Consider the following 24,945-nt stretch of genomic DNA (forward strand, 5'->3'; position numbering starts at 1 on the left):
ATGGTTGGTCTTTCCCCAAAGCACAGAACAGGGACTGGAACTGATTGCTGGAGCTTTGGTCTGCTGTGTCCTGCCCACAGCTGCTTGATGTTGATGGTGTGAAGCTCTGCAGTACCTGGGGGGGGATACTGAAGAGGGAGGCCTCTGGAGGCACAGCCAGTGCTGGGCTGGGTAGTGCTTGTTACGGGGCCTGGTCCTCTGCTGGTGGTTCTGAGGAGCTGCTTTGCAGGGCCTCCAGCTCCCAGAGGGCATGTGGAAGCTGACAGACACACATATGTCCTGCTGTAGGGGGAAGACTTCCTCTGGGAAACCTTCCCCTCCCTGTTGCTGAGGAGTCTTGCAGCCTGAGGCCATGAGTGTTGCGTTGCATTGCATTGCAATGGCTTCTCCCCATGGAGGGGCTGGCCTGCCAAAGTCTGCCAGGGTAACACCACTGCAGTGCCCTCAGCATTCCCAGAGGTGCATCCTTCCCTGCTGCACCTTCAGACAGATGCAAGTGGGAAGGGTAAATCACTGTGTGAAGGCACACCTCTTGCTTCCTTCTGCTGCTTCCTCTGCCAGGTGCCAGAGGGGTAGCTGTCTGCCTGGTCTTTGATGCCTCTTGAGTGCACAGGGGAGTGCAGGTGGTTTCAGTTCAGCTTTGAGTTGCCACCTTGCCTGAGAAGCTGTGAGTGAGCAGCCCTGCACAGTGCAGGGAGGAGCCTGCAGAGTTTCACACTGGCACTGGGTTTGGGCTCTGCTAAAGGCACTGCACCACAACCAGCATGTGGAAACAGCAGTGGGACAGGTGAGCTGCTGGCCAGCCCCTGGGCTCCCTCTGGGCATTATCAGCTCTGCTCCAGCCCCTGGCACACCAGGACAGGAATTACACCTGACAGAGAGGAGGGCTAGGCCAGCTTCAGAGGTGAGTTTCTCTTAGGCAGGTGAACACTGGATTGTGGCTGTGCACATAGGTTAAGAGCAGTAAAGTGATCTCAGGTGGGATTCTTGGTGACACAAGAGTTTAACATCATTGGCATTAGCAGAGCATGGCAAAGTGACAACAGTGTGCTGATGTGCTTGGAAGCTCTAAGAGCAAGAGTTGGCTTCTGTCAGTGCCAGTGCAGGGCAGCCCTGGGAAATCCCTCCTGTGGATGGAGTGGTTTGTTGTGCCTCCTGTGATCCACAGCCTGCAACAAGGGGGCTTGCACTGGCTGTGCCTCTGCAGCTGGTGCTGTAATGAGAGAGGGAATGGACAAAGCCTTCATCTCTGAGTAGCAGAGGGCAGAGACTGGTGCTGGGGGCTTACCTCTCTCAGTGATTTATCAGTGGTTGTAGAGTGCCAGGGGCTGGAAGGGACCTCCAGAGCTCATCCAGTCCAAGCCCTGCCAGAGCAGGAGCACCCAGGGCAGCTCACAGGAACACATCCAGGCAGGTCTTGAGTATCTTCCCAGAGGGAGACTCCACAGCCCCCCTGGGCAGCCTGCTCCAGGCCTCTGCCACCCTCACAGGGAAATAATTCTCCTCCTGTGTCCATGGCACTTCCTCTGCCTCAGCTTCCACCACTGCCCCTGGTGCTGGCATTGGGCACCCCCCAGCAGAGCCTGGCTCCAGCCCCTGGGCATCACCCTGCACATAAACAGCAATGAGGTCCCCTCAGGCTCCTCCCTAGGTAAACTGTGGTTTCTCTGAAGTGCAGTTGTTGAATGCCTCTGCAGCTTGGCTTGAGGAAGCCTCCACACTCTGCAGCTGGCTGTGCTGCTTAAGCTTAGCTCTTTTTGGCTGGAGATACTTGGTTGGAAACACCTTGGTTTTTTCCTGAAGTGGCCAGCTCTCAAAGTGCATTCCTAGATGGCAGTAGAAGCTTGTCCCCTTGTGTGAGGATGGGTGAGCACAAGCCCCCTTTCCATCTTCCCTCAGGTGAGTTAGCCAAGCTGATCTCCCTGCAGGGGAGCCAAGCCCCAGGGCAGCCATGCCCAGCCGTGGGCTGTGCCTGCACTCATGCAGTGGTTGCTGTGAGGTCAAATCAGAGCTGCCTCCTCCTCAGTCCATTGCAGTGCCATGAAGCAGCAGCTATGCATGTGCTTTCTCTCACCCTCTCACCTTGGTCCAGTTGTACAGCACAGAATCATAGAGTCATGGAGTGGTCCAGGCTGCAAGGGACCTCCAAAGCTCAGCCAGTCTGACCTCCCTGCAGCCAGCAGGGACATCCCCAGCTAGATCAGGCTGCCCAGGGCCTCATCCAGCCTCACCTTGAACACCTCCAGGGAAGGGACCTCAGCCACCTCCCTGGGCAGCCTGTGCCAGTGTTCCACCAGCCTCAGAGTCAAGAACTTCTTCCTGAAATCCAGTCCAGATCTGTCCTCTAGTTTGCAGCTACTGCCTCTTGTCCTGTGCCTGCAGGCCCTTGTCAACAGTCTCTCTCCATCCTTCCTGTAGCCCCCTTCAGGTCCTGGAAGGCTTCTTTAGAATCACAGAGGTGTCAGGGTGGGAAGGGACCCCAAGGGTCATGCAGTTCCCACCCCCTGCAGGGACACCTCAGAGCAGATCAGGCTGCTCCCAGCCACGTCCAGCCTGGCTGCAGACACCTTGGAGCCTTGTTTGCCCTTCGGTGGTGTGGTGGGCAGTGAGAGCCTGCAGAGGTACAGAGTGGGTTGTGCAGTGTCAGGCTGGGCTGAGGGCAGCACACCTCAGAGTGTGTGCAGGGGCTGCAGGCAGCCTTTGGCAGTCCATTGCCACGGCTGGAGGCCCAGGGCTTGGCAGCAGATCCGGCAGAGAGCAGCAGGGAGGCAGAGGAGAGGCCCAGGGGAAGGCAGAGCCGCGGGGGGCAGTGCTGGGGCCGGCTCTGCACGTGGCACAGATGGTTGTCACCGGCAGGGAGGCTGGGCAGAGGGAGGCTGAAGGAGGCTGAAGTTCCAGGGAAGGGCTGATGATTACCCAGTGCCTGCCAGCCTCGAAATAGCTGTCAGTGCCCAGGGGCATGCTGAAGTGCAGAGTAACAGAGGCAGAAAGGCAGCAAACACTCTGCCTTCTGACAGAGCTGTGACTGAAACGTGAGCCCTTGGCTGACAAATGTGCACTGCTCTCTGCCTTGGCAGCTGCAGTCATTGCACTAACACAGGGATCAGCTCTGAATGGGAGGAATTGCTTTTTATTGTTCCCTCGACTAACTTGGGAAGCTTCTTCACCGAGTAATTGATGACAGCAGCCCCAGCACAGCTGGGACAAGGTCCTAGTAAGCCAAAGCCAGCACTCTATAGCAGCAGGAGAGTAGCTGGGGCCTGCTTTAAAGGAAGAAACAAAGAGTTGTTCTGAGGGTATCCTTTACCTGTGTCAAGACTTGTGCTGTGCCAGGGGTGCCTGTCCTGTGCACAGGGTGTGTGTGTAGTGTAAGGAAAGGAGAGGGTGGAAAGGAGGAGCTTTCAGACGTGCTGTGGTGGCAGCAGTGACTCCTGCCTGGGCTTCTGCTGCAGTACCAGGTGGAGCACTAGGCAGCTGAAGGTGCTGTGTGATCATCATTTCCTGCAGGCTGTTTTCAGGAGGCCTGCTGTGTTGGTGCTGGTAGTGACATCCATGGGCTGGGGGCTCCTAGGCACTGCTCCACATCACCACTCTGATCCATGCAGCTTTTAGGTGGTAGCTAATGACCTTGCTAGAGACCTGCTCCTTGCACTGACAAATGTCCTTGAACTGCATCTGTTCCAGATCCATCTATTGACCAGTGGCTCCCACATGGACCAGAGCCTTGGACACCTGTCTGTCACAGAACTGGATCTCATTAGACAGCCTGAGAGCTGCAAGCAGGTAAAGCTCCTCCTGTGGTTCTGGGATGCTCAGCATGCTCTGCACAAGCATTGCTCAGTGGAAGGCTCTGCTCCTTTCAACATGGTTTTCAGTTGGTTTCCAGTGGAGATCAGGACTTACCTCTTGAAGTCTGACTGTCCTCACTTGCAGCCTGCTTTCACCAGGTGATTCCTTCCAGCCTGACAGAACACAAAGGTATGAGGCGGAGTTGTCTGAGAGCTGGGAGACAGGGGGCAGGGAGGGGCCTGGCTGAAGGAGCCACAGAAGAAAAGGCTTGTGCAATGAAAACATTTGGGATCATTTGGCTGACTCCTGTTTTGTGCTGCCAGTACCAGGCAGGCTGTGTGTCCAGTTCTGGGCCCCTCAATGTGAGAAGGACACTGAGACACTTGAACATGTGCAGAGAAGGGCCAGGAGGCTGGGGAGGGGTCTGGAGCACAGCCCTGGGAGGAGAGGCTGAGGGAGCTGGGGTTGCTTAGCCTGCAGAAGAGGAGGCTCAGGGGAGACCTTCTTGCTCTCTCCAACTCCCTGAAGGGAGGCTGTAGCCAGGTGGGGGTTGGTCTCTTCTCCCAGGCACCCAGCACCAGAACAAGAGGACACAGTCTCAAGCTGTGCCAGGGGAGGTTCAGGCTGGAGGTGAGGAGAAAGTTCATCCTAGAAGGAGTTCTTGGCCTTTGGGATGTGCTGCCCAGGGAGATGGTGGAGTCCCCATCCCTGGAGGTGTTCAAGAGGAGATTGGATGTGGCACTTGGAGCCATGGTTTAGTTAGTCATGAGGTGTTGGGTGATAGGTTGGACACCTCCCAGGGACAGGGACTCCACCACCTCCCTGGGCAGCACATTCCAAGGGCCAAGAACTCTTTCTATGAAGAGCTTCTTCCTGCCATGCAGCCTAAACCTCCCCTGGCACAGCTTGAGACTGTGTCCCCTTGTTCTGGTGCTGGGTGCCTGGGAGAAGAGACCAACCCCCACCTGGCTGCAACCTCCCTTCAGGCAGCTGGAGAGAGCAAGAAGGTCTCCCCTGAGCCTCCTCTCCTGCAGGCTAAGCAACCCCAGCTCCCTCAGCCTCTCCTCCCAGGGCTGTGCCCCAAACCCCTCCCCAGCCTCATTGCCCTTCTCTGGACACCTTCAAGTCTCTCAGTGTCCTTCTTAACCTGAGGAGCCCAGAACTAGACACAGGGTTCAAGGTGTGGCCTAAGCAGTGCTGAGCACAGGGCAGGATGAGCTCCCTGCTCCTGCTGGCCACACTGCTCCTGATGCACGCCAGGATGCCATTGGCCTCTTGGCCCCCTGGGCACCCTGCTGGCTCCTGTTCAGCTGCTGTCAACCAGTACCCCCAGGTCCCTTTCTTTGAAGGTAGTCTTGTGTGCAGAGCCCTGAAGTCCAGTGCCTGTTGACCTTTCCTGCCTGGGCATCCTCTGGAGGAGCAGTTCACCTCCAGCCTCTTGATAAGGTTCAGCTGCTCAGAACATTTGCCTGGAGGCTGTGCTGCTTTCCTCCAGCAAGTGGCCAGCTCAGCTTGAGATTCCTCTTGCATTTCTGCTCCTCAGTCCCGCTCCTACAGCTCTGAGCTCAGCAGCTGAGAACACCCAGCAGCACAGTCCTCTGGAGCCTGTGCTTTTGAGTCTTGCAGAGCTTAGCAGATGCCCAGAGGGCTGTGGTGGGTTGGTACTGGAAGCATCCAGGCTGTGCAGAAGGAGTTTGCAGCTTCCTTGTCCCCAGAGCCTTGCCCTGAGTGTGTCACTGATCAGTTGCAGTAAGCTGCAGTGATGCTCTGGTGGCCTGTTGGGTTTGGCTGTGCTGTCAGTGAGTCATTCCAGGAGCTCCATGCACACTGCTGCCTTTCCTGGGATCATCCCCAGCTGTGCAGGTCAGTGGAGGCTCAGGCTGCCATGAGGAGCATGATTTGGTGTGGTGAGGTGAAGTACTGCAGTCAGGAAGGCTTAGTGGCCAGCTCTGTGCCTTCAGGCCTGCCTTCCACCTTGCCCAGGCTTAAGCAGCAAGCACATGAAGCAAGGGCCAGCCCTTCACTGCCAGAGTGATGATCACTGGGAGGGACAGGGGCAGGGTGGCAGAATGCTGAGGGGCCCCAGGCTCCACCTGCAGTTCCTGGCCTCTGACAGGGGCAGCCACAAGCAGCCTCCACCTCCAGTGCATGGGGGGTGGAAATTCTTCCCTTATGTCCTTTGCTGCTTGGACTGATCCCACATTGGAGCTGCTTTGGCAGGACAGCCAGGGCTGGGATTGCTTCCTGCAGCCCTCAGAGCTGTTCAGGAGAGGGGCTGCTTGCTCTGAGCTGCCCTGCTGTGGCTGATGCTGGCATGAGCAGGGAGCTGGCAGGGGGTGCTGGCAGCACTTCATGTTGGAAGGAGCTGCAGGGATTACTGTCTGCATCTGAGCAATGCCTGCAGATTCTGTCTCCTCCCAGCCTTTCTTCCCCAGAGCAGTTCTGGGGAGCCACATGCTCAGCATGTTTGCAGGGCCCAAGGTGCTGTGGGCTTGAGAAGGGTTGGTCTCAAGGGTGGCTTGGCCAGGGGGTGTAATTGTGGCCATGCAATGGGATGCTGCTTTGGAGGATGTCATGAGAAGCCTCTCACTGTCACATCTCTTAATGAGGTTAGCTCCTCCATGCTTCAGTGCCTTGGTTCCCAGGTGCTGGTGCAGATGGCAGCACTCTGCCCACTGGGGCTCTTTTTCCCCACAGAACTGTGCAGTGTTAGTTTCTCCCTTGAAGCACTGTGACATTTCTGTGCCTGCTGCCTCAAACAACAACTGCTGCATGGACCCAGGAAAAGAGCAGGCATGTCAGTATGCCTTGGTGTGAGGCACTCCTGGTGGGGGATGCTGTCAGCAGTTCCTTCTCTCATATCAGACATCCTTCAGAGGCTGGAAATGCACAGGAGGTCCAAGTGTCACAGAGGAGCGCTCCCAGCAGGGACTCTGGGCTGCTGTGCTTGAAGGCCAGGCCTCATTTCCATCAGCAGCCTCCCATGAGTGTCTCTGAGCTGTAAGAAAGCAGAGGTGTGCAGTCCTGGCAGGAGGGTGACAGGCTGCAGGGAGCTCTGCCCTTCATGAAAGGGAAAGGTCAGCACTCCTCCTCCTCTGTGGAACTGGCACATTGACCTGCTTGAAGTGTCCTTCCCTTGGGTGTCTGACTGTAAAACCCTCTCAGTGCTCTTATGGCCAGGGATTCTACAGCCCATGATTATTTTATCATACACCTCTTCATCAGATTCAGAGGCCTGGGGGTTCCTCAACCTTAATAGTTTTAATTGAGGCATCAGCAGAGCTTCCACTTCTCCTGCTCTTTGCCTGGGCTGTGGTCCCAGGCAGTGCTGCAGGCTGGGCTCAGGCTGGCTGGGGAGTGGCCAGGCAGAAAGGGACCTGCTTGACAGTAGGCTGAACAGGAGCCAGCAGTGTGCCCAGGGGGCCAAGGCATCCTGGCCTGCATCAGGAACAGTGTGGCCAGCAGGAGCAGGGAGCTCATCCTGCCCTGTGCTCAGCGCTGCTTAGGCCACACCTTGAGTCCTGTGTCCAGTTCTGGGCTCCTCAGTTCAGGAAAGAGGTTGAGCTGCTGGAAGGTGTCCAGAGAAGGGCAAGAAAGCTGGGGAGGGGTCTGGGGCACAGCCCTGGGAGGAGAGGCTGAGGGAGCTGGGGTTGCTTAGCCTGGGGAAGAGGAGGCTCAGGGGAGACCTTCTTGCTCTCTACAACTCCCTGCAGGGAGGTTGTAGCCAGGTGGGGGTTGGGCTCTTCTCCCAGGCACCCAGCCCCAGAACAAGAGGACACAGTCTCAAGCTGTGCCAGGGGAGGTTTAGGCTGGGTGTTAGGAAGAAGTCCTTCCCAGACAGAGAGAGTGGCACTTGGGATGTGCTGCCCAGGAGGTGGTGGGGTCAGCATCCCTGGAGGTGTTTAAGAGCAGCCTGGGTGAGGCACTTGGTGCCATGGTTGAGTTGATCAGATGGTGCTGGGTGAGAGGTTGGACTTGATGATCTCTGAGGTCTTCTCCAGCCTGGTTCATCCTGTGTGCCCCTCTGTGGCTCTCAGTTGCAGGCTGTTCTGCCCAGGGCTGTCAGGGAATGGGAGGTGACTTGGTGTTCCCTGGGAGGAGTCCCATTTCCAGTTGGAGTCCATGTGAATGCTCATCTTACCTCTCAGCCTCCACAGGTGTGTCTGCCTTTCCCAACATGCTGGTGTATGTTTCTGAGCACTCTCTGCCTTGTGGAGTGCTGCCTGAGAGCCCTGCTGCTGGTCCTTTGCTCAGCCAGTGTGGTGCTCCTGGAGCTGTTGGCCTGTGAGGCTGTGCTGGAGCATGCAGACTGGGGACAGTTTGAGTGTGGCAAGAGCTTGTGCCTTGTAGAGAGCTTGGCTGGACCTGAACCTCCTTTGAAACCTCTTCCATGTGTCACTTGGAGTGTGCTGGGACACAGTTCAGAGCATCCAGAATGCCTTATGCTTTGCTGCCTTTTCTGAGCTCCACTGGTGCTGTCACAGGGTCAGAGGATGGTGGGGGCTGGAAGGGGCCTCCAGAGATCATCCAGCCCAAGCCTCCTGAAACAGGCTGTGAAAGTGCCCCTGCAGTGCCACACCAAGCACTGTGCTGTAGGGACAGCCTCAGGCTTGAGTTTCCCAGTGTGGTGAGGCATGGGGGTCACAGGTAGCCTGTGGTGGTTGGGAGTTACAGAGAGGGGGAGGAGAAGCCCACCTCTGTCCTTTGCTGGCAGATGAGCTGCTCCCTTAGCTGGGCTCTGCTCTTTGCCAGCCTGAAGCATCTCAGGGCAGAAGTGAGTCCTGCTCTCTGGCACTGTGGAGGAAATGGTTTGCAGAAAGCATGCAGATGTCCTGAGGGGGAGCAGCCTCAGCCCCACACCTTCCAGGGTGGTGTGGTCTGTCCCTGAGGATGTGGGCACAGTGCTCCTGTGGCAGGGCAGGGGCTGTGCTGTGTGAGCAGCTGGCTAGTGTGTAGCTGGTGTGAGCACAGCAGAATGCTGTTCTTGCCTGTGAGGCCTATCATAGAATCAGTCAGGGCTGGAAGGGACCACAGGAATCATGTAGTTCCACCCCCCCTGCCATGGGCAGGGACACCCCACACTGGCCAGAGCCTCATCCAGCCTGGGCTTAAACACCTCCAGGGACAGGGCCCCAACCACCTCCCTGGCCAACCCATTCCAGGGCTTCAGCACTCTCATGGGGAAGAACTTCCTCCTCACCTCCAGCCTGAATCTCCCCACCCCCAGCTTCATTCCATTCCCCCTGAAGGCCTCTTTGCCTCCAGTCTGCTCTGCAGGGTGGTTCTGGTGTTTCACCTTGAGCTGAGAAAGATCTGTGTTGCACCTTGGAGTCACTGTGTTGGCTTTCTGCTCCTCTGATTGTTACCATCCAGAGATCAAGGAACTTTGACACAGAGCAGCCTCCTCCTTTGGTTTCATCTCTCTCTTGCTCTGCAGCTTCATGTCTGCAATTGAGTCCTGCTGGCCTTGTGATTAGCAGAGATTATAAGCTGCAGTCAGGGGTCAGGTCACTGGTACAGAGCTGGCAGCAGTGCTGGAGTGATCACTGAGATGGTAATGAGTCAGGATGCCACCTCTGGATGCCTGGGGATCAGTTTACTGAGGCTGGCAGCAGCTAAATAATGCAGCTGTCTGCCTGAAGGACATGCAGAGAGATTCATAAAACTTGGATGGGAGCAGCTAATTTGTTTCAGCATTCCATGACAAATGTTTACACTTGTTGATCATTAGCACCTCTTAGAGGGGATTTATTTGCCTTAAGGAGCTGAGGGCCTTGGGAGCAAGTAAACAGGAGCAAACAAATAGTCTGTCTGACTTAACATGCATAATGCATGGTCAGCCCCTGCCCATGAACAGCTCAGGTGAGGTTTAGCTCTCCAAGTGGCAGGGATTGGCTGGGCTGGGCTGGGCATAGCACTGGTCTGCTTTCTGGAGTGGTCATGGAACAGGGAAGGAAGGCAAGGTGCTGTGGTATGACTGCTTCCTTCAGTCACATGGGACTCCCTCAGCTCACACTGGGACATTGAAGGGTTGGGTGATCAAGCTGTAAGGTGAGTTGATCTAATGACAGTCTGCAGCAAGAGAAGCAGGGCCAGGGAGGGGATTCTGCCCCTCTGCTCCACTCTGCTGAGACCACAGCTGCAGCTCTGGGGCCAGCTCTGGAGCCTCTGTGCCAGGAAGGATCTGGAGGGGCTGGAAGGTGTCCAGGGAAGGGCCACGAGGAGGAGCAGAGGGCTGGAGCTGCTCTGCTGTGAGCACAGACTGAGGGAGTTGGGGCTGTACTGTCTGGAGAGGAGAAGGCTCCCAGGAGACCTCATTGTGGCCTTGCAGGATCTGCAGGGGGCTCCAAGAAAGCTGGGGAGGGACTTCTGAGGGTGTCAGGGAGGGATAGGACTGGGGGGGATGGAGCAAAACTAGAAATGGGGAGATTGAGATGGGATGTGAGGAAGAAGTTGTTCCCCAGGAGGGTGGTGAGAGCCTGGCAGAGGTTGTCCAGGGAGGTGGTGGAAGCCTCCTGCCTGGAGGTGTTTGCAGCCAGGCTGGAGGTGGCTGTGAGCAACCTGCTGTGGTGTGAGGTGTCCCTGGCCATGGCAGGGGGCTGGAGCTGGCTGAGCCTTGAGCTCCCTTCCAGCCCTGGCAGTTCTGTGATTCAATGACAGTTTCCTTTCACAACACCTCTGCCACATGGGGGACACAAGAGGTTCATCTCTGTGAGTAATAGCTGGTGATTTGACTTCATGCACACACCAGAGAGCTGCTGTGCTTTTCAGGGCAGAGGACATTCAGACTGGGAGCTGCCAGGCTTGGGGGTTGCAGGAATGCTGAAGGTGCAGGTCACTGGGCATGGCATGTGAGTCTTCAGTGTGTGTTGTGTACATACACATGTGGGCTCCTGCACTTCCTCCTGGTCTGCTGGAGTATTCTGTCTGTGTAGGCAAGGGTAAGATCAGCCAGCACCAGCATGCCCAGGGCACAACCCCGCTGTGGGGAGCTTGGGCTGTCCTCTCCTAGTGACTGCATCACCTCCTGGGAGGTGTGTGAAGACAGAGCAGCCAAAATGAAGCCTCTGACCTCATCCAGGCTTTTCAGCTGGGGACTCAGTAATTGCTGTGCTATTGCATCATCTGCACAAATGGATCCCAGGCTGCTGACTGCCTTGGATGAGAAGGGAATAGCTTTGGCAGGGTAACTCCAGCTGCTGTGTGTCAGGCCATGTTTGGTGTCCTTGTGCTGGGTGGCTGGGGCTCCATGGGACATTGCTGTTGGTGACAGACAATTCAGGCAGGTGCTGAATGGAAGGAAGCAGTTAAGGCCCTGCTGCTAGGCTGGACACTGTGTCCCAGTACTGATGTGACACAGAGCTGTGCTGGGATGTAGTACTGCAGGAACCAAGCCTGTCTTGTACAGTGGTGGTGAAGGGTGTGTAACCTTGACTGGTTACAGAGCCTGCTGGGAGCCCAGCAGGTATTGCATGGTGCCCTTCCATTTGTTGTACACGAAGCAGCTGAACCAGCACAGTTCCTGCACCCTAGTACCAGCAGACACAAGTCACATTCATGCTGTAGCCAGTGCTGCTACTGTGTAGAAGATGAGTTCAGGAAGCAAAGGGTTGTACTGCATGCAAATAACAGGGGGGAACAAAAAGAGAGGTTTGGTCTTTGCTGGAAATGTGCCCTTGAGCTGCAGGGCCAAGCTGCTTTCCTTGGGGTGAAGTGTCCTGGAGTCATTCCTCTCTGTGATGCACTGCCCACTAGCTCTGCTTGATCTGGCCTTCAGCCTTTTATGTGCTCCTTGCTTCACTCCTGCAGCAAAAGCCCCAGTTGTGTCAGGCCTGTCATGGGAAGGGAGCAGTGTTTCATGGTGTAACTACCATTCCAGCTGAGGGCAGCTTTGCCTGCTTGGCAGTGTGATTCACCTCCTGCAGAGGAATAAAAGGCTTGAAGTCTCTCAAGTGGGCCCTGCACAAAAACACTGCAGCATAAAGTTCAGAGCAGTTGCAGTGGGGCTGGGGAGCCTCTGGGGAGCTGTGCTGTGCTGGGGGGGGGGTTGTATGGGGGTTGGGTGGTTGGTTGGGTTGGGTTGGTTTCCTGTGCATATTCTGTCTAAAGTCCCTCCTTGACCAGTCTTGATCTTACAGAAATCCTCATGGAGAATCATTTTGCCAGGGGTGGCACCAGGCTCTGTGGGAGCTCCTCAGAGAGAGATGGAGAATGGAGCCATGTGTAAGGTGGGGAGGGACCATGTTACTGTGGCTGAGATCAGAGAGGTGCAGAGGCCCTCCCCAAAGCAGTACAAAGATCTCTGACACAGTTCACAGGAAGGCAGTAGAGAGAGCCAAGCCCCAAAGGATCCAAATGCAGAATGAACTTAGTTTGAATCAGTAGTGACTCCTGAGCATTTGCTAAAGGGGAAGAGGACCTGGGGGTCCTGGGGGGTGGAAGGTTCACCATGAGCCAGGAGTGTGCTCTGCTGGCCAAGAAGGCCAATGGCATCTGGGGTGGATGAGAGGGGCTGGGGTCAGTAGGTCAAGAGAGGTTCTCCTCCCTCTCTACTCTGCCCTGCTGAGGCCACACCTGGAATACTGTGTCCAGTTCTGGGCCCCTCAGGTCAAGAAGGACCTCAGGGAACTGCTTGAGAGAGTCCAGCACAGAGCCACAGCAATGCTGAAGGCAGTGGAACATCTTCCTGATGGGGAGAGCCTGAGGGAGCTGAGGGTCTGCAGCTTGGAGAGGAGCCTGAGAGGTGACCTCAGTGATGCTGATAAAGCTGTGCAGGGGCAGTGCCCAGGGGCTGGAGCCAGGCTCTGCTGGGGGGTGCCCAATGCCAGCACAAGGGGCAGTGGTGGAAGCTGAGGCAGAGGAAGTGCCATGGAAACAGGAGGGAGAATTATTTCCCTGTGAGGGTGGCAGAGGCCTGGAGCAGGCTGCCCAGGGGGGCTGTGGAGGCTCCCTCTGGGGAAGTACTCAAGACCTGCCTGGATGTGTTCCTGTGTGAGCTGCTCTGGGTGACCCTCCTCTGGCAGGGGCTTGGCCTGGATGATCTCTGGAGGTCCCTTCCAGCCCCTGGCACGCTGTGATTCACTAAAGCTGCTTGCAGGGCTGCAAATGGCCAAGATGTTTGGGTTGTGGCAGTGATGAATGTGAGGCCCAGCCAGCCAGCTGCCAGAGTCATTGCTGTGGCTTTTTCCCCTTGTAACAAAGCTTGGTACAGGTGCAGGTGCCTCTGATGCAGTGCAGCCACATTTTCAGCTCTTTTTGAGCAGGTTTGTTTTTCTTTGGTTGTTACTGCTGGCTGCATCTTTAAATAAGTTCTTTAATGATGAGATGTGAAGAAGTTCTAAGGCTGGTGACCTTTAATGGATTTCAAGATTCACCAAAGGGTTGTGTGTTAGACCCATGGACACATGGCCTGAAAAGGTCAATTATCACAAGGTTTATTGCATTTGCATAATTAGGCTTGTCACAGCACTTAGGATGAAAATAGTGAATGCTTTGCCCTTTGAGAGGAGCCAGGCTCTCCTCTCTTCCTGCCTTGGACTGGCCTTCACTAAACTCTTCTGATACTCATTGAAGGACACAGGGAGCAGGGACTGATTGTGTTGGGAGCTTCAGACTGGGAGCAGAAGCAAGGCTCTGGACAGGCAGGATGGGATGGGCAGTGAAGAGCCTCTTTGTTCAGTGAAGCCAGGAGCTGGGCAGGAGAACCTGCCTGAGGGCCTTGTGGATGTGTGAGAGCATGGTAGGAGAGAGCTCAGAGTGCCTGGGTGGGAAACACTGAAGAGAGGCTGCAGCAGGAGGGGCTGGGTGTGCACAGGAAGGGCAGGTCTGGAGAGGAGACCTGGAGCAGGGAAGGGGAGACCTGGAGCAGGGAAGGGGAGACCTGGAGCAGGGAAGTGGAGTCTGTCTTATTCATCGTGGGATTCTGAGAAATTCCCTGCTTGCAGGAGAGTGGTGCAAGGGACAGCTACTGCTGCTGGCTAGTCTGACCCAAGGTTCTGAAGTGTGTCTGGGAGCTCTGGAGGTGTGGTGGGTTTAGAATCATAGAATCAACAAGGCTGGAAAAGACCTTAAAGATCATCAAGTCCAACCTGTCACCCAGCACCTCATGCCTACTAGCCCATGGCACCAAGTGCCACATCCAATCCCCTCTTGAACACCTAAACATCATCTCAGCCAGGCTGGAGCTGCCCTACAGCCAGCAGCCAGGTTGGTGGAGCAGAGTATGTCTCGCCATAGAGAAGAGGCCTCCAGGAGTGGACATCCCATAATTCTGTTCTCTTACTCTATTTGAGCTGTCAGCAAAGCCAGTTCTTGCTCTTTCTTCCCCCTCTCCTCCTGGGGAGACACTCTCTTGTCTCCTGGTATTTTTCCTGCACAATCCTGGCTTAGGCAGTGCAGCCTTGGTGGGGCTCAGGGAGGCAGCAAAAGGTGGGGGGCAGCTTGGGCCTGGCCTGAGCTAGCCTGGCAGTGGGGGGAAGAAAGGGCACTGGGGCTTATGGTTAACCCCAGCTGGGGGAAGAAGCACTGGGGCTTTGGTGGAGGTTTTGGAGCAGGCTTGGGCCTGATGGGATTCTGTATTATCCCCAGGCTGTGGCTTTTGTGTCTCACGTGTTTTGCACTGTAGTTTGTAGTCAAGGAACAGCACTGGCACTTAATCTTCCAGTGCACTCTGTATTTCCACCCAGTCCTGTGTGCAGCCTTCTTTAATTGCTTGAAGGGTAAGGCTGGAGTGTGTCTTGCTCCCTCAACCCAAGGCAAAAGGTGGTGGCCCTGCAGCTGGGCAGTGGGGGGCTGTGGTGCTGCAGCAGGAGCTCTCCAAAGTGTCTCTGCCACAAGAACCCCAACCACTGATAGTCTGCCTTGGAGTTCTGTGTTGCAATGTAGTGCCTGTATGGTGTGGTACTTTCTCCTGGATCCTTGGAATCGTTCAGGCAGCAGACTGCCTTCTCTCTGGGGTGTGAGCAGGAAGTGGTTGCTGGAGGTGAAGCATTGGAAGGAAGCATGGGGGAAGGGTTGGGAAGGAAGCTTCAGCAGTTGAGGCAATTAAGTTCTGCCCTTGAGAGCTGCAATTCCCTTGTGCCTTTGGGTTCTGAAGTTGCCCAAGCCAGACCTGTCCATGGTGGGCTGGCAGTGGGATGTTCACATTCTCTGTGTGCCAAACCTGGCCCTCAGAGGTGCGATGGAAGTGCTGAGTGTTCCCAGGCGCTGCTGTGGGACTCTGCTTGGAGCCCCCCGGAGTTACAGCGGCGCAGGCAGCGTCACTTAGTGACGGCAGGCTTAACCCCAGGTGGTGCAGCAGGCCCTTGCAGCACACTGCTCTGCTGAAGCCTTAGGCTGGATCTTGGAGCCAGCAGGGTGTCAGGTGCAGCTGGAGCAGCTGCTCGTTTTCTTCCGCTGCAGCTGAGCAGCTGAGGCAGTGTGCTGTGGCTCGGGAGCTGGCTGGGTGAAAACTCCCTGGAGCATCTCTGCAGGTGGCTGGGTTGCACTGGGTAGATGTATCCAGGGAGTGCTTTATGGTCATTCTTAAATTCTTTGAAAATCAGGTCTTGAAAGCCTTAGTTAAGGCATCCAAGAGAAAGGGAAGCATTTTGCTTTCATCTCTTTGCCTTCATTCCCCATTTGTCAAGCAGCAGGCCTGCTGCCCTCTCAGCTCCATGGGTCATTAGGAAAGATAACTTGTTTATGTGGGAGATAAAGATTGTCTCTTTCAGAAGCAGATTGGAGTGTGTGGCAAATAAAGTCATGGCTCCTGCCTGAAGAGCAGAGAGAGAGTGTCCAGTGGAGAAGGAGGAGCTCGTGGAGCGAGCCCCAGCTCTTCTGTGCCGTGGCAGAGACAGGTTTTGAAGGGAGATCTTTGGGTTGCATCATTCCAGACCCCAGAGAAGTGGGATGGTCAAATCAGTGTGGGTTGGGAGGCTTGAATCTGACACCATTTGACTGCTTCAGCTTCCAGCCTTGGCAGTTCTCGTGCTGGACTGTGCCTGGAAAGCGTAAAGCATGCTCGCTGCCCGGAGCTCTGAGCAGTGCTGCCCAGCACAGCCACTGCTTTTGGTGCTCCCCTCTTCAATGACTGAATGTCTTGTGTAGCCACAGCTGCTTTAGACATTTCACATGCTTGGTAGTCAGATTGGTGAGAACTGACATGGGAACTGACATTAATATTGCAGGGGAGAGCAGATCTGATACCCTACTGAATTATAGATGGGGCTCCAGCACCTAAGTGCAGAAGGCCTGGAGGCTCACAGGAGGGCTCCAGGGAGCTGAGTGATCCAGACTGCTCCATTTTTGATGGTGCTTGTTCGAGTAAGAAAGGCTGGAGGCTGTAAGGGTGGGTTTAAGATGAAGGTTACCTTCAGGCTCAAACAATACAGCCTTTGTGCTGCTTTGTGGGGAGCAGGCTCAGGAGCATGTCAGTGATGGGCTGAGCTGGCTTTCTGAGCCCGTCTGAGTGCCCGGCCCTGGCCCTGCGCCGCGTGCTCCTCGATGCCCTGCTGTCGGGAAGCTGGATGAAGGAGCAGGAGCTGCCTTTAAGCCCCCAGGGGGTTATGTGGGTTGAAGGATTTATCTTTTTTTTCTCCCTAGGTATCTCCTGTTTGGTCTTTTGGTGGCATGGTGCCAGGGGCAGAGTGCCTGTGACGGTGTTGTGCGTGCTGAAATCCACTGCGCCGGGACAGGGCGAGTGTCAGAGCCTGCAGGGAGGATGAGCTGTTCTGGGAACCACTTTTCCTCTGTGTGTGAGGGATGTCTGCCTAGATCACCTTCAAAATCCAGGACAGAATCATAGAATCACAGAATTGTCAGGGCTGGAAGGGAGCTCAAGGCTCAGCCAGTTCCAACCCCCTGCCATGGCCAGGGACACCTCACACCACGGCAGGTTGCTCACAGCCACCTCCAGCCTGGCTGCAAACACCTCCAGGCAGGAGGCTGCCACCACCTCCCTGGGCAGCCTGTGCCAGGCTCTCACCACCCTCCTGGGGAAGAGCTTCTTCCTCACATCCATTCTGAATCTCCCCATTTCTATCTTACTCCCTCCCTATTGTTGCTGTCCTGGGAGAAGGCTCTGCTGCTCTGAAGCTTGGGATGCTGAAGGTTGTTGGAGCTGGAGAAAGCTGTTGTATTTTGTTCCAGCTGTGTACATGGGAACTTTTCCTTGTAACTGCTGGAGCAGCAGTGGATGCTGTCTTGCTGTCTTACAAATGGGGTGGCTTGGTGATGGTGGTTGTGGATTTCCTGTAAAGGAAGAGAGAGGCTACAGAGAAAGCAATGGAAACCACAGCCCTCAGTGGTTCAGATACCATTTTTCCCTTCTCACAGTTCATTGCAAGGAAAGAAAGAGAGTGTCAGAGCCAGCATGTGCTGCCTGCCCCCTGCTGCGAGGCAGGAGCAAAGGTTTCCATTCCTGCCCCCGGTTTATGATTCCCCTCCAGGAGGGGGCAGCTGCCCTGCCCTCATCCTCCAGAACCGCCAACCACCTGATCTTACTGAAGAAAGTGAAAGGCTTTGGCCAGTTGTAGAGGCAAGAACCATCCCCCTGGAGCATCTCTAAGGCAGGTCCAAGTAAACTTTTAGAAAGTCAGACCTTGGAGAAACAAAGAGGTTAAATTACTTCACTCTGGGGCCTTGGGTGTTTTGTCTGGTCTCCTGCTGGGCAGAGAGCAGAGCAGTTGTCATGGGTGAGGAGTTCCTCCTGCCTTCTCTGATCATCCCCATGGTGCTGCTGCTGGAGCTTTTATCCCCTCCAGAATCAGTGGGGCCTAAGCTTCCAGATCCTGGTCATGGATTATCCAGAGACAATGAGCAGCTGGAGGCCAGGGTGGAGGTTTGGGGTTGATGACAGGAGGAGGATGAATGAGTCTCTGTGGGAGAGGTTGGGAAGGCTGGGAGTGTATGAAGTGACTCTTCCTTGGGCTGTGGAAAGGAAGAACAAAGCCTCCTCAGGAGCTGAATTGCTTGAAGTCAAAGAATGAGCATGATCAAAACAATTGCCTCCCTTCCCTCTTCTCTGCAACTGTCTGTGGTGTCAGATGGTTTTCTGCTCATCTGATGCCTGCTGCTGCTACTTGTTTGGGTTCTTCCTGCTCTGGGACAGGCACTTTCCACCTCTGCAGTCCCCTCAGATCTTGCTGGTGGTTGCCTTTCAAAGCAGTCTGCAGTATTCTGTTCCAGAAGGGGGCAGAGCCATCTAATCAAAGAGCTTTGAGTTGGGCAGGTGGGGACAGGAGGTGTGCCTTATACTCCTATAACCAAGTTGGTTGGAGGTGGGCTCTGATCATTGAGCAGTAGTGTGAGTGGGAAACTGCTTGGACCACTGAACTCCAGTTGGTGCCTGGTTGTCAGTGGCATCTCTCTGGGGTCAGATCTTGGGCCAGTGCTCTTTAAGGTCTTCTTCATGGTTTGAATGATGAGGTGGACCACACCACCAGCAAGTGTGCTGGCAATGCCAAATCTGGCAGAGCAGTGAATACTTTTTAGGACAGTGCTGCCATTCAGGAGGCTCAGGATGGGCTGGGGAAGTGAGCTGAGAGGAGCCTCAGGAAGCTCAGTTTATGCAAAGACCTGCATCTGGGGTGGAGTAGGCCCTTGCAGTGGCACAGGCTGGGAGCTGACTGCTTCATGAGCAGCTTTGCAGCAGAGAAACCCACAAACCAAACCAGCCCCACAACCAACCTGAACCAGCTGGGCAGCAAGTTGCCCTGGAGCCAGCAGGGTGCCCAGGCAGCAAAGGCTGACTGCATCTTGGGCTGTGCTAGCAGGAACACAGCCAGCAGGGCAAAGGGAGGGATCCTGCCCCTCTGGCCAGTGCTCATGAGTCTGGGTGTCCAGTGGGGAGCCCCCAGCACAAGAACAGTGGCACACAGGAACTAATCCCAGTAAGGCCACTGAGTCAGGAGCATGGACCAGACCCTTCTTGGAGGAGCACTGGGACAGAAGAAGGGGCAGCAGAGACAAGCTGGAAATTCTGATGCAATTGGAAGGGGAAAATTGCCATGAGGGTGGTCAAAGGCTGGAAGTGTGCCATGGAGATGGGATGACATCTCTGCTGGTGTTCAGGACAGCCCTGAGCCCTGTACTTTCAGTAGATTGGATTAGAGACCTCCAGAAGTCCCTTCTCACCTATGTGGTTCTGCTTGGCAGCTGATGGTGGTGTCAGCATGAGACCAACTCCTTCGGCTGCCCTGAGTCATTCAATTGTTGGACTCTGTGCCTGACTGCACTTTCCTGGTGCCCCTTCTCCAGAAGGAGCTGCTTTATCTTTTTATCACCCTGGGCAGCTTTAGTGCTAAAATATTTCTTCAGATACTTTTTAAGCAAGGTGGCCTCTGGCTGCAATTAGTGTCCCATTGGAAGGACTGGCAGCTCTGTATAGCAGTACTAAAGCAAATGGTTCTGCCTCATGGCATTATTACCTTGATCTGAACCTTTCCCCAGGCTGCAATTTGTCACTGATACTGCCTTCAGCTAAACTTACCCTGAAAGGAAGGGGAAAAAAAGAGGGAGAGCTAATAGAGCTGCAGTGCTGGACTTGTCATCCCTATTTTGGGGGATGAGTTAGTACTTAGTACATTTTATTGGCCAAGCATGTGGAGTTCTTGGTCCTTGACAAACAACCCAGTGGTGCATCACAGGCTTCATAAATTGTTGGACTATGTAGCAGCAATGTCTTAGTCTCCTACAGGGGAAGAGAGGAAAGCATCTCTGAACCACAGCAGATCTGTGCTGCACTGAAGCAGGAGCTGTGCTGTGTGGACTGACTCAGAACAACCCTTGGCTGTGATTGCCAGAGAAAGCAATGAGGCTGGTTCCACAGTTCACTGCTGCTTTTGTGCTTGTGCTTGTTTTACACCATACTTAACAGCATTTGGATGCTGTGACAGTGACACACTACAAGACAATTACACCTGGGACAATGCTGCTGAAATTAATAAGCTGGAGAGACAAGGCTGAGGCACTTTGTCATCAGGTGGCACTGGATGCTTTTGGGTTTGGTGTGTGGAAGTGCTCACAGACCTGGTGATGGCAGCAAGCCTTCCACTGTCTGCAGGGGGCTACAAGAAAGCTGGGGAGGGACTTTTTAGGGTGTCAGGTAATGGTAGGACTGAAGGGAGGTTGTAGCCAGGTGGGGGTTGGTCTCTTCCCCCAGGCAATTAGCACCAGAACAAGAGGACACAATCTCAAGCTGTGCCAGGGGAAGTTTAGGCTCAAGGTGAGGAGAAAGTTCTTCACTGAGAGAGTTGTTGGCCAGGGAGGTGGTGGAGGCCCCATCCCTGGAGGTGTTCAAGAGGGGATTGGATGTGGCACTTGGTGCCATGGTCTAGTCATGAGGTCTGTGGTGACAGGCTGGACTTGGTGATCTTTGAGGTCTCTTCCAACCTTGGTGATTCTGTGATCCTGTTGGAGTAGATGATCTCTAAGGTCCCTTCCAACCTAAGCCATTCTATGACAACTAGAAATGGGGAGATTGAGATTGGCTGTGAGGAAGAAGTTGTTGCCCATGAGGGTGGTGAGAGCCTGGCACAGGCTGCCCAGGGAGGTGGTGGAAGCCTCCTGCCTGGAGGTGTTTGCAGCCAGGCTGGAGGTGGCTGTGAGCAACCTGCTGTGGTGTGAGGTGTCCCTGGCCATGGCAGGGGGTTGGAGCTGGCTGAGCCTTGAGGTCCCTTCCAGCCCTTGCAGTTCTGTGATTCTGTGACGCTTTGGGCCAGCAGAGGGAGGCCAGGCAGGCCCTGTGGTGCCAGGCAGGCCCTGTGGTGCCAGGCAGGCCCTGTGGTCCCATACAGCACTGCCTAAAGAGCTGTAGCAGCATCAATCTGGTGTCTGTAAGATGAGTGATGAAATGCCCATTTATCAGCTGGGGCTGATGTACAGGGGCATGTGTGGTGTCTTGGCTCCATGTTCATAGCAAACTAACCCTGGCCATGCTGCCTCTCAACCTCCCTGCTAGGAGGTGTTGGAGTCAGTTGCTCACTTGCTGCTGCTCTTCGGTAATGAGGTCTGAAAGGGTCTCGTTGGTCTGGCCAAGGAGACCCTAACTGCAGTACTGGGTCCTGAAGGAGCACATTAAATCTCAGGAAGAAACAGAATGCTAAGGTGAGGAGCTTTAAAACTCATAATCCATCTCTTGAATTGTGCCTTGAAGCTAGCAGTAGCCACTAGAGAGTGCAGAGCATCTTTGCTTGTGGAGTCTTTACTGCTGGTGTTTTCATCCAAAGGAGGCATCAGCTATCAGCTCCTCACAGAAAGGGGCTTGAGGTTTGTCACTCTTCCCTTGTGCCAGCATATGGCTGTTGATGAAGGCTGATCCTGCAGTGCCCCAAAGCAGTAATGATCCTGTGACCTCTTGTCCTGCACCCACTGCTGCGTCAAAAAGACACTTGAGTGAGGCAGAAGCACTGCAGCCCCAGCACTGCAGCCCCAGCACTGTGCTGCTTGCAGAAGCCAACTGCAGTTACCTTCGAGCATTGCCCTGACTTTGGTCACCACTGAGCTGCTGCTGCTGAGCTCTACTGAAGCCCTCTTCACAGAGGTGAGCATGCAGCTCAGGTGGGGAGGAGGCTGGCAGGATGTTCTGTGATAGCCTTGTGAGGTTGAACTTGGTGTGCAGCTGGGCCTTAAGTGTTAGACTGGTGGCAGCTGGGCCTTAAGTGTTAGACTGGTGGCAGTTGGTTGGGCCTTAAGTGTTAGACTGGTGGCAGTTGGTTGGGCCTTAAGTGTTAGACTGGTGGCAGTTGAGCCTTAAGTGTTAGACTGATAGCAGCTTGGGCCTTAACTGTTAGACTGGTGTCGAGTTTGTGGCTGTATTTGAAGATCTCCTGGCAGGAGTTCTTTGCTCTTTAAGTAGCCAAGGAAACAGTTACACAATCAGCTGTTACTCATGCTTTGCTTTCAGATTTGGGTTTCTTTTTAGAACGTGTTTGTCACTTCATTTAAAGGTCTCTGTTAAGACAGTAGCCAGAGGAACAGAAGGGAGCCTGTAATATCCTTTCAATTAGTAATTTCTCTTAGTCAGTAGTTTGCCTGTTTTAAACTGTGTGAAACACACCTGCAGAGGCTGGGATGGCTTGTCAGAAGAGCTGGGCTGGGAGGAGCAGGGTGCATGTCCAGTTGGGAAGCTTAGACTAATCCACACATCAAAGAACTTTCAGAGGTCATTTTTTAACTCACATGAGCATCTGCTGCCAGTTGTGTGCTGCTCTCTCCCCACTGGTGGAAGCTGCTCTTCTTCAGGTTTATTTTTCTGTCTTTGGGTGAGAGCTAAATCTTACCACAGCAACATTCAGGTTGGAACAGAGCCTCAGCATCACCAAGTCCAACCCAGAGCCCTGCTCCCTAAACCAGAGCCCCAAGCACCACAGCCAAACCACCTTCCAACACCTCCAGGCTTGGGCACTCCACCACCTCCCTGGGCAGCACATTCCAGTCCCTGACCACTCTTGCCATCACAAAATTCTTCCTGCTGTCCAGTCTGAACCTCCCCAGTGGCAGCTTGAGGCCATTCCCTCTGTTCTGTCACTAATTCCCTGTGAGCAGAGACCAGCAGCAGCCTCTCCACAAGGTCCTTGCAGGGAGCTGTAGACAGCAATGAGGTCTCCCTCAGCCTCCTCTTTTCCACACTAACCATCCCCAGCTCCTTCAGTCTCTCCTCATCAGATTTCTCCTCCAGGCCCTTCCCAGCTTCCTTGCCCTGCTGTGCCCTGGCTCCAGCACCTCCACATCTCTCTGGGATTGAGCTGCCCAAACCTGGACACAGCACTCCCGGTGTGGCCTCCCCAGAGCTGGGTGCCAGGGTCCAATCCCCTCCCTGCTCCTGCTGGCCACAGCATTGCTGACCCCAGCCAGGATGCCATTTATGTAACATTTGTATTTATTGTTGCTCAGAGATTGTTGTGGCTGCTGTGCAAGCCAGCCCTAGTCATGGTGAACTTCAGATGGTGCCCTGAGAGTGCAGGTGAAGCCATGCAGTTCCATCCCTGAGGAGCTGTCCCTTGAAGCAGAGCTGGAGAAGCCCTGGGTGTCACTTGCTCATCCAGCTCTAACTTAAGGTCCTGAGAGGCCAGGGGAGACCTCCACTAGGAAGGCATTTCATTTGTGCCTCCAAGCCCCTGTGCTTTTAGTAATCAGACAGGGAGGGAAAAGGAGGCTGGGGAGCCTTCCATGGCACTTGGGACTAGCAGCCAGCAGTGTCCTCAGCTGAGAATGGATGAACCCCAGTGGAAAAGCCCCACCAAAGGTTTAAGACATCACAGCTTGTGCTATATAGGCCTTTATTTTTTCAAGAGGGAGTACTAAAGCTCAAGGGAAGTAAAGACTTAGTAGGTGTTTGCAATCCAGGCTGAGTTTTGATGTAGTTATTTAACAGAAGGCATTCCTCTGGCTCGCTGCAAGGATGGTGTTTGTGTTTCCTCACTGCCACATGCAGGATCAGGATAGTGAGGAAGTACACAGTAGGTGGAGATCAGAAGCTGGTGGCAAGGGTAAAACCACCCTGAGGGGTTAGTTCCCCTGCTAAAGCTGGTAGTCATAACACATGCACACAGCAAAGGGGGAGACTGCTCCTCCTGTGACTGGCACTTCCTCGTGGTCTGCTAACATCCAGTGTGGAAGCAGACAGGGACCAGGATGTTGGTGCTGCTCAGTTCTGAACTCCCAGGAGTTCACACAAAGCAGAAGCTGCTTGTTCTTGTTGATATCTCTGTGTGTTAAAAAAGGGAGGAAAATGGGGAGGTAGGTGGGAGGGGGAGGAAACAAATGGGGATGGGCAGGGCCTTCCTGTGTGTAGAGAAGCAGGGAGCAGAAGCAGAGGAGCGATGGTCTCTCTCTGACGTCGGCTTCGGGGGGTTCTGGCTGGCAGCACAGTGTGAGCAGCTGTCAGGCAGGGCTGTGGTGCACTTTGGTGCTTCAAATCCTCTGGATGAGGCTTCTCTGAAGCACCTGGGCATTGCTGTATGTTATTTTATGGGTTTGGGTGCCTATAGGATGTGCTTTAACTGAGCCTATGTGCAGCTCAATGTATTTACTACTGTCTGAACTTCTGGCTCTTCAGCTATGCCCTGGTACTTGTGTGGAAGTGTGCCTTCTCCATCCTTGGACATTCTGATCTTGGCTGTTAAAAGTGTAAAACTCTCACTTCAGTCTTCTTTTTCCTGATTGTTGCCCCCTGCCCCCCTTCTGTTTTCATATATCCTGGGGGGCAGCAAGAGAAGTGTGGCCAGCAGGGCTGGGGAGGTTCTGCTTCCCCTCTGCTCTGCCCTGCTGAGACCACAGCTGCAATCCTCTGTCCAGTTCTGGGCTCCCCAGGTCGAGAAAGACAGAGACCTGCTGGGGAGAGTCCAGGGGAGAGCCAGGAGGATGCTTAGGGGACTTGAGCAGCTCCCCTGGGAAGAGAGACTGAGAGCCCTGGGGCTGTTCAGTCTGGAGAAGAGAAGGCTGAGAGGGATCAGATCAATGCCTATCAATAGCTGAGGGCTGGGGGGCCAGGGGAGGGGGCCAAGCTCTCTTGGGTGGTGCACAGCAATAAGCCAAGGAGCAATGGAGACAAAGTGGAACAGAGAAGGTTTCAGCTCACCATGAGGAGAAACTTCTTTGGTGTGAGGGTGCCAGAGCCCTGGAGCAGGCTGCCCAGGGGGGCTGTGGAGTCTCCTCTGGAGCCTTTCCAACCCCACCTGGCTGCATTCCTGTGCAGCCTGCCCTGGGTGATGCTGCTCTGGCAGGGGGTTGGACTGGGTGAGCTCTGGAGCTCCCTTCCAGCCTGTGATGTAGTGTGATCCTGTGAAGTCATACTTCACTGTTGTCAGCATCTGGGCTGAGGTTTGCAGTGATCAGGAGTCCAGTGCAGGTTTTTCTCTCCACAGTCCTGTGTGGAATGGTGATGAATCTGCAGCAGTTTGTCTGTGAGCCAAGACACAAACTTGTTGCTGAAAGCCATTTCTGTGTGTGTCTCCAACCATAGGAGGATTTGCTGAATGTTTAGGCAGAGCCATTTGTTATTAAAAAATACTTGTGCCAGTGATAGGGTGGTTGAGTGATGCTCTGTGGGCAGCAGAGATGAAAGGCTTGCTGAGGGGAGCTGTCTGGAGCTGAGCCTGTGAGAAGGATGCATGATGCTGCAAATGATGAAATATTGATTGCTGTACCAGGCTGCAGACAGCAATGAATTTGGCA

At 54.6% G+C, this 24,945-nt stretch overlaps 1 protein-coding gene across 1 annotated transcript in view; it reads left to right on the plus strand.

Moving 5' to 3' along the window:
- TEDC1 (tubulin epsilon and delta complex 1) overlaps positions 1–24,945 on the plus strand; it is an 87,828-nt gene that overhangs the window by 28,055 nt on the left and 34,828 nt on the right. The window contains exon 5 of the mRNA XM_054165490.1: positions 3,685–3,783. Coding sequence (XP_054021465.1) covers positions 3,685–3,783 — 99 coding nt within the window. The remainder of the gene's footprint in view (positions 1–3,684; positions 3,784–24,945) is intronic.

The sequence above is a fragment of the Dryobates pubescens genome, chromosome 11 (genome assembly GCF_014839835.1).
Source record: "Dryobates pubescens isolate bDryPub1 chromosome 11, bDryPub1.pri, whole genome shotgun sequence".
Taxonomy (NCBI): Eukaryota; Metazoa; Chordata; class Aves; order Piciformes; family Picidae; genus Dryobates; species Dryobates pubescens.